This window comes from Tursiops truncatus, chromosome 7 (assembly GCF_011762595.2).
Source record: "Tursiops truncatus isolate mTurTru1 chromosome 7, mTurTru1.mat.Y, whole genome shotgun sequence".
Taxonomy (NCBI): Eukaryota; Metazoa; Chordata; class Mammalia; order Artiodactyla; family Delphinidae; genus Tursiops; species Tursiops truncatus.
In genome coordinates, this window is record NC_047040.1 from 29,365,483 (window position 1) to 29,379,897 (window position 14,415).

General features: G+C 37.9%; 1 protein-coding gene across 1 annotated transcript in view; it reads right to left on the minus strand.

Moving 5' to 3' along the window:
* The window catches only part of ADAM23 (ADAM metallopeptidase domain 23), a 150,405-nt gene that overhangs the window by 24,082 nt on the left and 111,908 nt on the right, over positions 1-14,415 (minus strand). The window contains exons 10-15 of the mRNA XM_073807353.1: positions 11,932-12,003; positions 9,649-9,812; positions 8,545-8,629; positions 7,706-7,796; positions 5,325-5,373; positions 2,921-3,020 (exon numbers count right to left, since the gene is read on the minus strand). Of these exons, the coding sequence (XP_073663454.1) occupies positions 2,921-3,020; positions 5,325-5,373; positions 7,706-7,796; positions 8,545-8,629; positions 9,649-9,812; positions 11,932-12,003 (561 nt within the window). The remainder of the gene's footprint in view (positions 1-2,920; positions 3,021-5,324; positions 5,374-7,705; positions 7,797-8,544; positions 8,630-9,648; positions 9,813-11,931; positions 12,004-14,415) is intronic.

The following is a 14,415-nucleotide window of genomic DNA, read 5'->3' on the forward strand; positions in this document are numbered from 1 at the left end:
GCAGCTGAGAAGATATAAAAACTGTCAAGAAGATAAAAATGCTTCATTCACAGCTAAATCTGATATATGCCATCAAGTAAATGCAAATAAACTTAGGGGAAAAAACTGTTGCTGGAAATCCATGCCCATCATTCTCAGTGAAAAGAAATCTGCACTGGCTGAATCATATTAAGTAAATGTGCAGACATATGCACAGATGTATAGAAATTTCTCAATCATTCCTGGAGCAATGGTAGAGTCAAATTTCTAGAATAATCCACCCTACTGGTGCTATGAACTTGCTTGCCAAATAAACTGTATTACAGACCAGTTGTTGAGGCAGCTGATTATTTATAAGAAACATTCCTATTTCCCATCACCTGGGGCAAGATTTTTCTGTGTATATCTACTATACTCAGGTGAAGATTAGAACAGGACATCCCAACCCAAATGCTCAGAGCCATATATATGAGAGACAGCAGCACATACCCAAGGAACAGCTGCCCTCCACTGAGTCCACCAAAGAAAGAGCTGATCCTCCTTCCACTTCCAGGAAAGGAAAATTGTTATAAGAAGCAAGGAAGTTTTCCACGATACTTGGGTGGGACTTCCCCATGGGAAAATCCAATGACTAAAATCAACAGTCCTCATCTCTGATATTTTGATCAAGAGGGAGGAGAAAATGGAAAAGGGAAAGGCAGACTGGAACATGAGTAGTGCTTTCTATCAGGACTCCCATGTAACCCACTGTTCAATTTCATTCTTAGGACTCTTCTTCCATCCGAGACAGGTCACTATCACAAACCATATGGCAAACATGGCAGTTGAGAAGGTTCCCAGAGCACAGAAAAGATGCACTTAGATAATGTGAAAATAACACATAAAACCTGCAAACATACATCCACTGACTACAACACTTGGAAGAAAGTCAGTTCTTTCACACATACATATAAATTATTCCACTGTAATCCATAGCAGCTTTTAAAAAATTTTTCTATATATGTTGTTTAAAAAGAAAGAATTTCAGGGCTTCCCTGGTGGCGCAGTGGTTGAGAGTCCGCCTGCCGATGCAGGGGACACGGGTTCGTGCCCCGGTCTGGGAAGATCCCACATGCCGCGGAGCGGCTGGGCCTATGGGCCATGGCCGCTAAGCCTGCGCGCCTGTGCTCCGCAACGGGAGAGGCCACAACAGTGAGAGGCCCGCGTACCACAAAAAAAAAAAAGAAAGAAAGAAAGAATTCCATATTTACTAATTTTTAAAATTGAAGATGTATGTGTATTTTTATTTAGTTTCCACATTATCCAAATAATTTGCTTTCTACTCACAGGCAATTTCAGAAATCTAATGATGGATCCTTATACACACACTAGAGATCTTAGTATTTTCAAACAACTCAGTGTTGTTTCCTCAGGCATGATGCTTATAATTAGCTGGTGAGCTGCAAGGCAGGTAAAATTAGCCATGTACCTTGCAATTCAGAAATGTCAACAGCTCACATTAATTCATTATTACTCACTGCACCCATTTTAAACACTCTGAAGCTTTCAGATTTCTGTTGCATTGAGATCGATGCCATGAAAAGCAGGGAGCTGAGTTTAATGATGCAAGATCACTTTAAAATTCCTGTTTCTTTTTCTGCAGCCTTACTGAGATTTTATACAGCTGTCAGGCATCAAAGTATCATCCCTAACTTAGCGGTATCACTTAATTATGGGGATAGGAATAAATTATTCTGACAGTTATCGACATCAGACACTGATTTTTTTAAAAAAGGCTAACATGATTTCACTGCTCTCTCAATTTGCAGAGTCATTAAACATTTTGTACAGCAATGGATTATATTTGACTTATGATGTAGTATCTTAAAAAGAAATATGAAATGTGCAATTCTCATCAATCCTGTCCGTTTGCCTGTTAAGCAACTTCGTTTCTAAACATGTTATTGGTTGACAGTCCCATATCCAAAAGCTCTATAGCCTGTGAGTTTAAGAATTCTGGCTTTGCTGGATTTTAGAAAAGTATGATGCATTTACCCTGTTCTGTATAACAGCCCTGAGGGGTCTGGTATACACCCTATAATCAAACACATTAACATTTGTGCAGTAACATTTGTGCAGTAAGACTTAAGAATACTTACACTATGAGGGATAAATAAAGATTTTCAGTTCAGGATAAGTTGTACCGTCCACTATGTTTTCTGCAAATTCATAAAATATACTTCCAATTTTCAGAATTTTTGAATTAAGGAATTGTTGATAAGAGAATATGACATTGTGTATATAAATTTTAATGAAATGCCAATTGACAATGTGGACCTTCCCAAGTAAAGATATATATATCTCTTCATATATATATACATATATGCATATATATATACATATATGTATATATATATATGCCTGTATTTATGGGGTCCATAAATACTTTGGGTCATTTTTTGGCTGGCTGATATTAGTAATGCTTTCTGTCTGGGAGAATGGACCACACATACCGCCCCCTGCCAAAAAAAAAAACAAAGTAAGAAAAGCCTAGAAATTAGTTATACCCCTAGAGAAAATGTCAAGGGGAAATAGAATTTTTGTCAGAGAAATGGGCTAAAGTAATGTATCTTAATCTAACCCACTATCTCTTAGCAGCAAATGAAGACACCAACAAGAACATTTCAAAGATATTTTAATTGAAGGACTGTCTGTTTGTTTTTTGGAGGGGAGGGCCAAGAGGAGGTACAGCTGGCACTGAAACACCAGAGTTTCAGAACAGTGAAACTACGGTCTTGTAATTCATTTAAACGAGACTTAATCTTTAACGTGATAAAGGCTTTTATAACTAAATATTAATCTGATTGGAAAGAAACCTGCTTTCCAAGCCAAGTATCTGATATTTGGCATAATTCCATTGTAAAAAGATTGGAGAAATAATTACACTTTCTAAATTACTAACCTTTGTTGGCCTGTTGAAAAGACAGGCTCCACCCCCTCTGTGTAAAAAGTCTCTATACTCCAATATGCTGCACTTTGAGAACTTTCTGGAATGGGATACCCTGAGGAAATAAAGAATCAATTATGTAAAAAATTTACCGAAAGCAGTCATCAGAGAAGAAAATTAAAACCCTTGAATTAGAATAAAATCATCACTCTGGATCCAGACGATGCTACACAAACTTTGACAAGGCACTTATGTTCAAACTACTAAGTAAGTATGTGTGGTAGAGTCTGTAAAAATAGAAATCAAAGAAAATCACAGATTTGGGGGGCTAGGTTACAATCTCCTTAGCAGTCAAGCCCCTTTGTGCTCAGGCTTGAAAGAGGTTTTGAAAAGTTCATCTCCAAACTTCATCTAGGCTGTATATTAAAATGTGGTTGCTAGCACTGACATATATACACTACCAAATGTAAAATAGGTAGCTAGTGGGAAGCAGCCGCATAGCACAGGGAGATCAGCTCAGTGCTTTGTGACCACCTAGAGGGGTGGGATAGGGAGGGTGGGAGGGAGATGCAAGAGGGAGGAGATATGGGGACATAGGTATACATACAGCTGATTCACTTTGTTATACAGCAGAAACTAACACAACATTGTAAAGCAATTATACTCCAATAAAGATGTTTAAAAAAAATGTAGTCACTTTTATTTGCTCTGTCTCAGTAAAGATAAGCAGGGTTTTTTGGGGGTTTTTTTGCCTCTGTCCTGAATAAAAGGAACTTGGGAACCTACTAGATTTTACTTTGGAGAAGGAAGTTGTGAGGGTCAACAGATTAAGGATTATGTATTGCAGGCTTCAGCGACACAATTGAGGTAAACAAGGAAACCCTAAAGAGATGTGTTAGACTATATATGTTTTTATGTGTATATACACACAGTCAAAACAGAATTAGGGTAAGCGCCTTCTGAATTAGAATTAGGTAATAGTTCCTTATTCTCCAATTCAAATATTATTTGGTAATATTCATGATTTTGCAGGAATACAGTGAACCTCTTTGTGAGTTAATCAAATTACTATCACTGTGTCAGTACATAGGGGAATATTATATGTATGGTCAAGGTTAAACTGAGTCATACACATTGATTCCTTGGACATATTTGTCATAGTACTTGATTTGAGAGTACTAGGTCACTTATTCTAGGATGTGATCCAATAGATTTATATTTCCTTATGTATGAGGGTAGTGTATGGAAGGTAAAATCTACCATTGTTGACAGCGATCTCTTACAAGAACTATGTAGAAACATATACTTGAGAAAATACAAATTAAGCTTAAATAATTTTATTATATCCTATGGGTAGTCAGTCTAAAAATCTATTTAGAAACTGGAAGTTTAGAAGACAGAAGGCCTCTCCGGATAAAACCTGTATTATGAATGGTGTTACCGTCTGTAGGAAGCCTCAGGGGAGGGGGAGCATGAAAGCTAATGGTTTCAAGTTTAAATTACTTTTCTAGAAACATGTGTTCTAAAGTAGCAAGCATAAAGGCTGACTCTCTCCTCAAGCCTTCATGCTCACACACCTCTTGTTCCCTGGACTCCTGGTGCACAAATAAGGAAGGGACTCTGTAAAAGTAGGTCAGGGCTTCTGGCAACTGGGGATCACAGGGAGGGGGCAGGATCAGAAGTGTGATGTGTTGAGCAGATGTCTGGCATGGGCAAAGGAAGTGGGAGAGACACATGAATGAGGAAACCTCTTCTATCTATTAGGAGTGGGCTCTAGCTTAGGAGGCCTTGCGGCAGTGGCTCCCATGAGGCAGGGGTCCCTGGGGAAGAGGGCAATGTTTCTAGGCCTTGGTTCACAGATGCAACAGCAACCCTCTAGTTTCCAAATGATCTACAATAGGAGACAGGAGTTAGGTGAGCAACTATTCAAATGTCTAGCAGTAGAAGACCACCTAGACACGATAAATCTGTCTTAATTTGTTTAAAAAAGCTTTATTGATTATATAAGGAATGCAGTACAATTTTATTACAGTAAACATGTCTACTTACGAGTTCCTTAAAATATAAATTGTTGACTAAATTGGTTTTCACTGACAGTTTAGACAACCAGCTTTTATCCTAACTGTACTAAAAAATTAATGCATCCACTAAACTTAGAAGCATTTAATCATGTGCTTCCTTTAAGGGTTAATAGATGTAGAAGTGGTTACTTTATTTTACTTTTATTACCAACTTTGAATAAAAAATTAAAGTATAAAGTAAACTAGCCATTTCATTTTTTAAAGTATCAGACAATGAATTATTGAATTTATTCTAAGCCTTAGCCTAAAAGACCAGTACCTGAGAGACTGTGTATCTAATTATAGGTAACAATTTCAGTAAAAGGTATATAACAAATGCGTTTACAATGAAAATTTACCCCGTCTCCTCCATGATGCAGCCGCCCCAGGATTCTGTGCAGTCACATTCTAGTCCAATGAAACAATAAAAAGCAACAAAAGAAGAGGGAAACAACAAAAGTCACATCTTTAATTTGCATCACAGCTCTTGAAATAGTTCCTTATTACCAATTCCATGTCAGACAGGTACAGAATGTGAAGTCTCACCAAACAAAACCTATTTCCTTTAAATCAATATTTCTTTTCCCTTTCCAACACTATAGCTTGCTTCCTAAGACAACAGCTGCAAGAAATAAAATTGCGCCTCTCCATTTTTGTAACTCAGAGAATTCAATTAAGTTCCTAGTGCCAATGTTTAATGAAAAGTACCTGGTCTAGAGACTGTAAAGCCTGAGTTTTAGTCCAAGTTCTGTGTGATGAGAGAGTTTCATAGGCAAGTGACTTAGCATTTCTTGGGTCTCAGTGTTTCCACCTCTAAAATGTGAATGCATCCCTCTGTCTCCCAGAGTGGTTCTGGGGCTCACATGAGATGGTAGTCTGTGTGCTCTCTGGGAACTACAAAGCTCTACTGCACAAATGCAATGAGCCCTCACTGAAGTCCTGCTAACAGACCACACCGGACGTTAGAGGAGAGAATTCAATTTGCTGGAGTCAAAGCAAGAATCAGCCAGAGACTTGAAGAACACTAAGCGAAAAGGTTCAGCAAAAGAGAGAAATCTAAAATAGAAATGTAAAATCATCTAAATTAAATAACAACCATAAACTTAACATAGATACGACAGATGGACATATGGGTATTGTGACGGGCTGTCCTTTTCATTTATTTTTTCCTATTCTCTTTCCTATGATAGACAAAGATATTTTTAAAGAAAGACTTCCAAATGGATCTTTAAAAATTCAAAGTACAGAAAGAATCTACCTAAACAAACAATTCACAAAGGAATAAAGAATTTTAGGAAGGAATTATGCCCGGCATTAGTAATGAAGCCTATCGCTCACCCTACTCCATCACCTGACTCAGCAATATCTCTCAGCTGCCCCCAGCACTGGCCTCTTCCTGGCTCCAGGCTTTTCAAACAAGGACATAAACCTGGTTCTACTCCTTTCTGGTTTCAGGTATTGATGCCAGCCAGTGAAACCTGAATCACTTCCTTTGATGTGTACTATGTGTTTCCCTGGGAAAGCAAATACTCTGAGCAAGAAATTAATAGATGAAAGTTTGTGGAGAATTGCTCAATGCCACCAGACTTAATGTACCCATAAAGTGATGACTTAATATGCCCTTAAAGGAAAGCAAGACACCCTGGATATATATTTTGCTTCAAGTTTCCATAACACTGTGTATTAATGACAATTATTTGATAGTAGTCGAAAAGTACAAAATATAGGATAATGTTAAGGTAGATTTTTGTCCTCTTCTTCTTTAGGGAGGCTGTGGTAGAGAGGGGGACCTTTATTCCTAGCATCTGATATTTTCACTGAGGGGAGTAGATTTCCACTTAATTCCTAGGTAACAGATTAGGAGTGAATACCTCAGGTTTTTCTTTCCACAGGATCTCGTTGTGTGTGCCCTAGGCACTTTTGCCTTCTGCCACAAAAGTGTGTTAGAAATTATATTTTGCTAGTGTATTGATATAAAGAGGAATCTAATCCAAGTTGGATTTTATACCGATTTTAAAGGAAGTTAAAAACGTTCAAGGGCCCCCTAAAATTATTGTGGGCCTTCAACACTTCGCCACTAGAATCTCAGCCCTGTCTTTCCATCTGCATCTCCTCTGGTCAAAGAGGAGAGTGACACCCAACAGTCACCAGCTGTGTTTTCCTACTGGATGGGATTTGTGGCTGCTTCTCTTGGCCTGCCTGCCCAGTAGAGGAGAGTTATCCTCTATCATCTGTCCCCATGTTTACAAGTTCCAGGACGGGACTGCCTGTACAGGAAGCTTCTCCAATGTTTCTGATGGTACTAGGTGGGTAGGTTTAATTTGAGGTAAGTAGACGGGTACGTTTAATTAGAGGTTGAGCTCCTTTTAACTCTAGGTCTAAGCTATTTTCTGATCCAACTGTACTTGTGGTGGAGCTTCACTGACATCTTGTGGCTACACTCAACTGGTTAGAATCCAGAGGGCGAGTATTCACCACCACCCACCCCAACATCCTGCAGTGTCAGAAAGAGCGGATCACGCCCTGAGAAAGTATGATTTTATGGACTTTGACAGGGACATTCCTCCAACCCACACAGATTAAGAATTACCTTAAATTGCTCATCTTATCATTGTTTAGAGGAAGGAATACACTACAGTTAAGGAATTATGACTTAGAAATGAAAAATATTTCTTTATTGACCGGACATGCATTATACAGACAGAATGGCACATGAAAGTAAGAAGGTCAATGTACATACTTGGCTTTCTGCTAGAAGGTTCCCACTGGATTCCAAGGTTTTGAGCCAGGCTCTGCGATAATACTTGTGCCACTGCCATTGGAAGACCATACTGTTTTTCAGAGTTGAAAGTGTGTGGGAAACATTTGAGAGAGGGCACAAAGCTAGTTATTATTTCTTAGTCATCACCACATTTCATCTCAGTCCCCTAAGTAGAGCCTCACAGCATCAAAAGACGGCTTATGCTCCTTATCGCTTCTTCCTTGCAACTGGGCCCAAGAAGCAGAAAACCTCTCTCACTATGTGGCATCTCTCAGAACTTGATGTTCTCACATGGAAACATAAAATCATAAAAGGCTGTGCCCCATTTCAGTTCATACCAAACCAAGAATAAATTCAACTTACTACAAATCTGTCAAGAGAGGTCTCCACTGAATGATGGCTACTGGGATAACCTGGTATAATAGATTCAGGTATTGACCAAGGTTTAGATTTGGTTGGCAGAAGAGCAAATAACTTTTGGCAGAAGAGCAAATAACTTTTTTAAAAAGTCATAAAAGAAGGATAAACAAGCTTATAAAAACGTATCTATAGAGGCCAAGAAATTTCTGGGCCAATCTTTGGCTTGCATCTGCCTGATAAATATGAAAAACTATCATTAAGATATGAAACAATTACCTCTTTTCTAAACCCAAAGACCACTTTGGGTTCTATTTACTAATAGGAACCACTCATACTCTAGTCTCAATGTCATTATCATTCTAAAACAGGCCTGAAAAGGGAAGTAAGCTAGGCCAAGGGGAAGAAAGAGACTAGATGCACAGATAAAGCCCTATTTTAGGAAAACTGATAACATTTACCTCATTCACACCAACTCCCCTTGTGCGAGAACAGACACCTCCAAAGTAACTCAGGCTGCTTCTCTTATAGTGGAATGTCACACGCCTTAGGAAAAATAAGTGCTATTAGGAAACCAACGTAGGGACCATTGTATTTCAACTCTCTGCAAATATGTCTATTGTCCTACACTGAATACCCCAAACCAACCCTCCTTTAGAAAATCAAAAACTGTATTTTAAATACCTTTAAATGTATGTTATCATAAATACCTTTAGATTAATGTTATGTTAAATAATCTCAGTTGAGCAAACATCAATTGATCACCTAACTAAGCATCATGTACTGGCACAGGAACTGAGGACACAAAGATAAACAGAGCACAGCCCTTGACTTTTTTCTAGTAGAGACTATATAGTAGTTACACAAAATATTGATGATTGTAAATTGGTGATTAAACACTGAGAGAAAAGCAAAGAGTAACAGGTGAGAAGAAAGGAAGGAGGACTTTGGTTGGTTTGATCCCAGGACAGAACCTTAGAGGACTGTCTGAAAACAGCTTAGCCACCAGGGGGGGAAGGGAGCAATTTATGATATCAAAAGTGAGCAAAGCACCCCTTTTCCTTAGAGATGAAACGTCAATTTCAGTCAATAGTTCATTTTCACTTTGCTGTACACCTGAAACTAACACAACATTGTAAACCAACTATACCCCAATAAAAATTTTTAAAAAAAAGATCTAGCAAATGATTTGTTGGTGAAAGTGATGTGTGCAGGCTTTCAGGAAATCTGCTTTAAAGGAGCTAACTCAGCTGGAAGGAGGGCCCTTTTGCAATCCTCCCTCCCTGGCATGCCTGCTGCCTGTGGTGAAGGCTGGAGTGTCAGCAGCTGCCTTGAATCATGAGTTGACCCTGAGGATGGAAAGTCTGAAGGTACAGATGTGCTCTGAAAGTAAATCTCATGACTGTGGAACCACCATTCCAGCACTGGGCAGCCTACTTCTGTGCTTCTTATGTAACAGAGGAATCAACCTCAAACTTGTTCAGGATTGATTTATTGATATATAACCTAACTGATACAATAAAGGGATAAAGATCAACGTCAAGCCAAGGGCTGGGGATACGTACGAGATGAGATGCACAGCGTCAGCATGCTGCCTGATACGCTGCCGGTATTTGGAGAATTCGTGGAGCATCTGCACAGGGTTGGTGGTGATGTCAATATGATCCTTCTCAGTCCAGGTCTCTACAGCCACCAGGACAACCCTGGTATTAAGCTGCTCCTTGTAAATCTGAGGGTATACAACAGGACAGGTGCAGGAGGAAAACACTGGGTCAAACATGCACAATCAGTGTTTCAGAGTCAGCGGAAGGACAGGAAGGGGAGGTGAGAGGAGAACACGACGTCAGAATCAGCTCATCAGAGAGAATCTTCTTTCCTTTCTCTTTTCCAAGAGCAAAAAGAAAGAACAATCATACAACTCAGCCTCTCCTACAAAGTTACTTCAATCCCAAATCAGCATCTTTAGCAGCCAGGCATCTCACTGGGGGATCTATACTAGGAGTATCACGATTCTAAAGTCTGGACGTAAGTTCAAAATAGGGTTTAGTAAAATCACCCTTCCAAACCTCATAGGAGATAACAGGTTGGCGCCTGATATACTGGTTCTGAGTAAGTGTGATATGACCAGTTACTCCTGCAGGATTGGAACAGATCACTAAATCCTTGGACAAGCACTAACACCACGGCTGGCTTTTGCCCTTGGAAGCCTTGTTGTATGAAAAGTAAAATAACAGTGGAAGAGAATCACGATCTGAGGCCAAAGGAGGGAAAAGCAGACTTACATGACCTATGTCACCCTCACCACAGGGTGACATCACTCACAATATTTAAATTGTAATTTTCTGCTCTCTTTTTCTGCTTTTGGCCCAGTAGCTAAATAATTCACACATGTAAGCAATTTTGATGAATGTTGTCATTTTGTCCTATTTTCAAGCTAATTAAGAAAAGAATGGATGATCTTAGAACACACTGAGGAAAGGAAAGATTATCATGCCTAAATCACCGTGAAGCTATAATGATTTTACAACAGGGAGTGAGTTAAGTGTAATGTCTTTAAAAAACAAATTAGTTGGTCAGCTTCAGAACCTTGTATGGTAAATCAAAATAAAAAAGACACTTTGCGAGATGTGATTCTGTTCAATCATGGTGAAATGACAAACACAGAGATTCTACCAAGTAAACAGCTGGGGCAGAGGGAAAGGTGTGTTTAATATTCTCTTTTTCATATCCATTTATAGTTTTCCTCTGAGAAGACTGACAAGGGCTGAAATTAAAGAAAATTAATAAAGCAGGTGATAACTGGCTTTCAGAATTTCAACCCTAACGCTACAAGCTACTCTATTACCCTGCACCCATTTTATACTGCTCAGCTGTGCCTACCACGTATTATATGTTATGAGTGTTTACATGATTGGAGACTTTTGGACTGTTTAAAAGGCAAAAAAGAAGGCAATTCTTTAGAGAAAATAAGTATCATTTAGATATTAAGCAATTTATAAAGGTTTTTTTCCCAGTTAAGAGGGAACATACAATAAATATCAGATAAACATACATTTAGCTGAGCAAAACAGCACTTTACATTAGAATACACAAAATACTATGCTATATTTATGACTAGTCAAATTGAATTATTTATTGGAACGTAATGAATAATATTCACATTTACGGATTTCCTATCTAAAGGAAAAAGGAAGAAAATCTTAACCATCATTCTCTGTAACTGACAGAAGGAGAGGAGGAAAAAAACTCAATAAGAAAGATTTATAGAAGTCTTTTTAAGAAGATATACATTTTACTGTTTTAAATTAGCTTTATTTTGGGACTGCACTTAATTCTGTCATCTAAAAATAAAGTCTGAAGCATTCTTATGGGGACACGAAGAAAGTAAATTTGGGTTCTTTTAAAAAAAATTTTTTTGTATTGCCTATATCCTCCAAACATAATCCACCTCAATCTATTCGTTCTTCTACCTTATATTTAAGAAGATAAGCTCAACTGATTATTATTAATGAAATCTCATTTGCCAAGTTTAATTTACACTCTTTTCGGTAGCTAATTTTCCCCAGTATTTTTGTCCTAACTAAACTCTTGTGACAATACTATCTAGACATCACTTAGAAGCAATATCAATGCATCTTTGGGATCTCAGGAATAACTCAACAGTCCCCTGAAACTCTGATAACACTGCCCTTTATGAAGCAGACCACTCTATAATTTCTTATTAGCCAGATGAGATAAGGATAGCATTTTTACTTTTGTCTCAGAAAGAACTAAAGCAGCGAGTAAGCAAATAGAGATATAAACATTCCACTTTGGAAAAAGAGGTTCAAGGAAACCAGGATACTTACAGAATCCACAAGGTTGACCACAGACTTCGCAAAGTTGTTTGTATGCGCATGAGAAGAGCGACACTTCTTATACTGGGAGGGGGAAAGATATACCAGTCACTGTCAAACCATAATTTAATGATAAATTTCAAAATTCTGTAAAAACAGAAATCTGACAGCAATAGTAGAAATAGGGATTAAAAATACAGAATTTAGTTTGTGCTGTGTTTGGATATAGTGATGTTCTTATTTATTACTCTGTTAGGCAGGAAAACTATAGCTGTCTAAAATACCCATGATGTTCCAGGTAACGGAGACGGCCTAGTGATTCTGAGTGAGAAACTTTACACTTGAGAAGTAAGCTGTTAATTCAGTCTCAATGTCTAACAAATGCAATCCTTTTTTTTTTATTATTTGTTTGTTTCACGGAAATGAACTTTACCAGTTTATAAAGAGCTTAGATCAAGAAATTTAATCCCAACTGGACACCCTCCTCACTTGAATTCAAGCGCATACAAAGATCAAGAAAATTTCTTAGGCAACACTTCAGATTCAGTCCATAATGTGGAACGCGTCTGTCGTACATTTTAGTATATTCTTTCAGAAGAATGCCTTCTCCAAATGAAGCCTTTTGCTTTTGACGGCTCAGAAGTCAAAACAAAGAGGAGACAAAAAGTAAAACTGAAGGGTGCCGATAGTGTATAGTTGCTTATGGTTATTTATGATCACTTAGGAAAATAAAGTAAATTAATAGAATAATTACATAACATCTGAAGGGCTACAGTTTTAGCAAGGAGTACTGCAATTAATATGGCTTTGAGAGGACATTTAAAAACTAAAGTTTACCACAGGGGGATAATGCCCTCTGCTGAGGAAAAAGAAATACATCCTCAAAACTACTGAATCAGGTTTGCACCATGTCTTTAAAACTTGACTTCATTTATAATTATAAAAATAATGCATCTTCATAAAGATTAAAACTACTTCCACGTTAGAATATCATGATATTCTTTTCTTCTCCTTTGCCCATTTTCACATTATAAATTTGTCAGACCCCCTTCATTTCATTCTCTCTTTAACCCTGTTACTCTGTTTTTTAAATGAAGAATATGTCTTAATGTTTATAGATCTGATGTATATTTTTTAATAATGCTGAGCCTACTGACAACCTATGATAAATGTGCAATAACTTAGTATTGTGTTATTAGTAGCATTCATTAATTTATGACTATTTATAATATTTGCAATTGTGTGAATGTTTGTGTGCCCCCAAAATTCATACTGAAATCCCAACCCTCAAAATGATGGTATTAGGACGTGGGACCTTTGAGCGGTACTTAGGTTATGAGGGTGGAGCCATCATGAATGGGATTAGTGCCTTATAAAAGAGGTTCCAGAGAGATCCCTAGTCCCTTCCACCATGTGAGGACACAGTGAGACCTTTTAACAGCTTTTTTTAAACGTAGCATAAAGAAGTTGTTGTAAAGAGCTCAGCATTTTAAGTTGCCTAGCAAACTCCACAAGCTGAAAAACTTCAAAGCTATCCTTTAAAATATTGGGTTGGCCAAAAAGTTCGTTCGGGTCTTTCTGTAACATCTTACTTTTTGGCCAACACAGTAAACGCAAAAGTCTCCATATTAAGTCTCTTTGGGGTGATGAAATGTTTTGAAACTAGACAGAGGTAATGATTGCACCACATAGTGAAGGTACTAAATGTCACTGAATTGTACACTTTAAAAAAAAAAAAAAAGTCCTGACATGAAGAAGCACTTATCACAAAAAGAAAGGGAAAATATTAGCTGACACCTATTCTAATGCAGTGGTGTTACATATCTATTCAAATGAATTTTATTTTGCTTCTGAAAATTTATTTGTCCTTTTGGGATATGTCTTTTTGTAGTATAAGGGTCATGGAAAACATGACATGTAAGTTAAAAACAATGAGGACTTTAAAAGTCTATTAAAATGTGATGTTTTCCATTTATTTCATATTTATAACTTCCAATTCTCTGATTTTCTTTACTTTGGGCCACGTGGCTTGCAGGATTTTTTAGTTCCCTGACCAGGGATCGAACCCGTGCCCACTGCAGTGGAAGCGCAGAGTCCTAACCACTGGACCGCCAGAGAATTCCCTCTGGTTTTCTTTTTAGACAGATCACTCTGCCTGCTGTGAGGTGAGTGAATTAGAAAGGGTCAAGAATGCATGCAGAGAGACCTGTTGGGAAACTGCTGCAAGAGTCCAGGTTAAAAAATAATGAAGGCTGGACATCATTATAGGATGTTGGAAGGTAAGGAAAGAGAAGAAAAAAACATGACTCCTAGGTTTTGAACTTGAATAGCTGGGGGTGGGGGAAGTGCCATTTAAAATAATGAGAAAGACTGGGGGAGGGCACTTTAGAACTAGGGAACCAAGAGTTCTGATTTAGAAATGTTAAATGTGGGATGCCTATTCAATACTGAAGTAAAGATGTCAAGTAGGCAGTTGAATACAGAACTATGGAACAC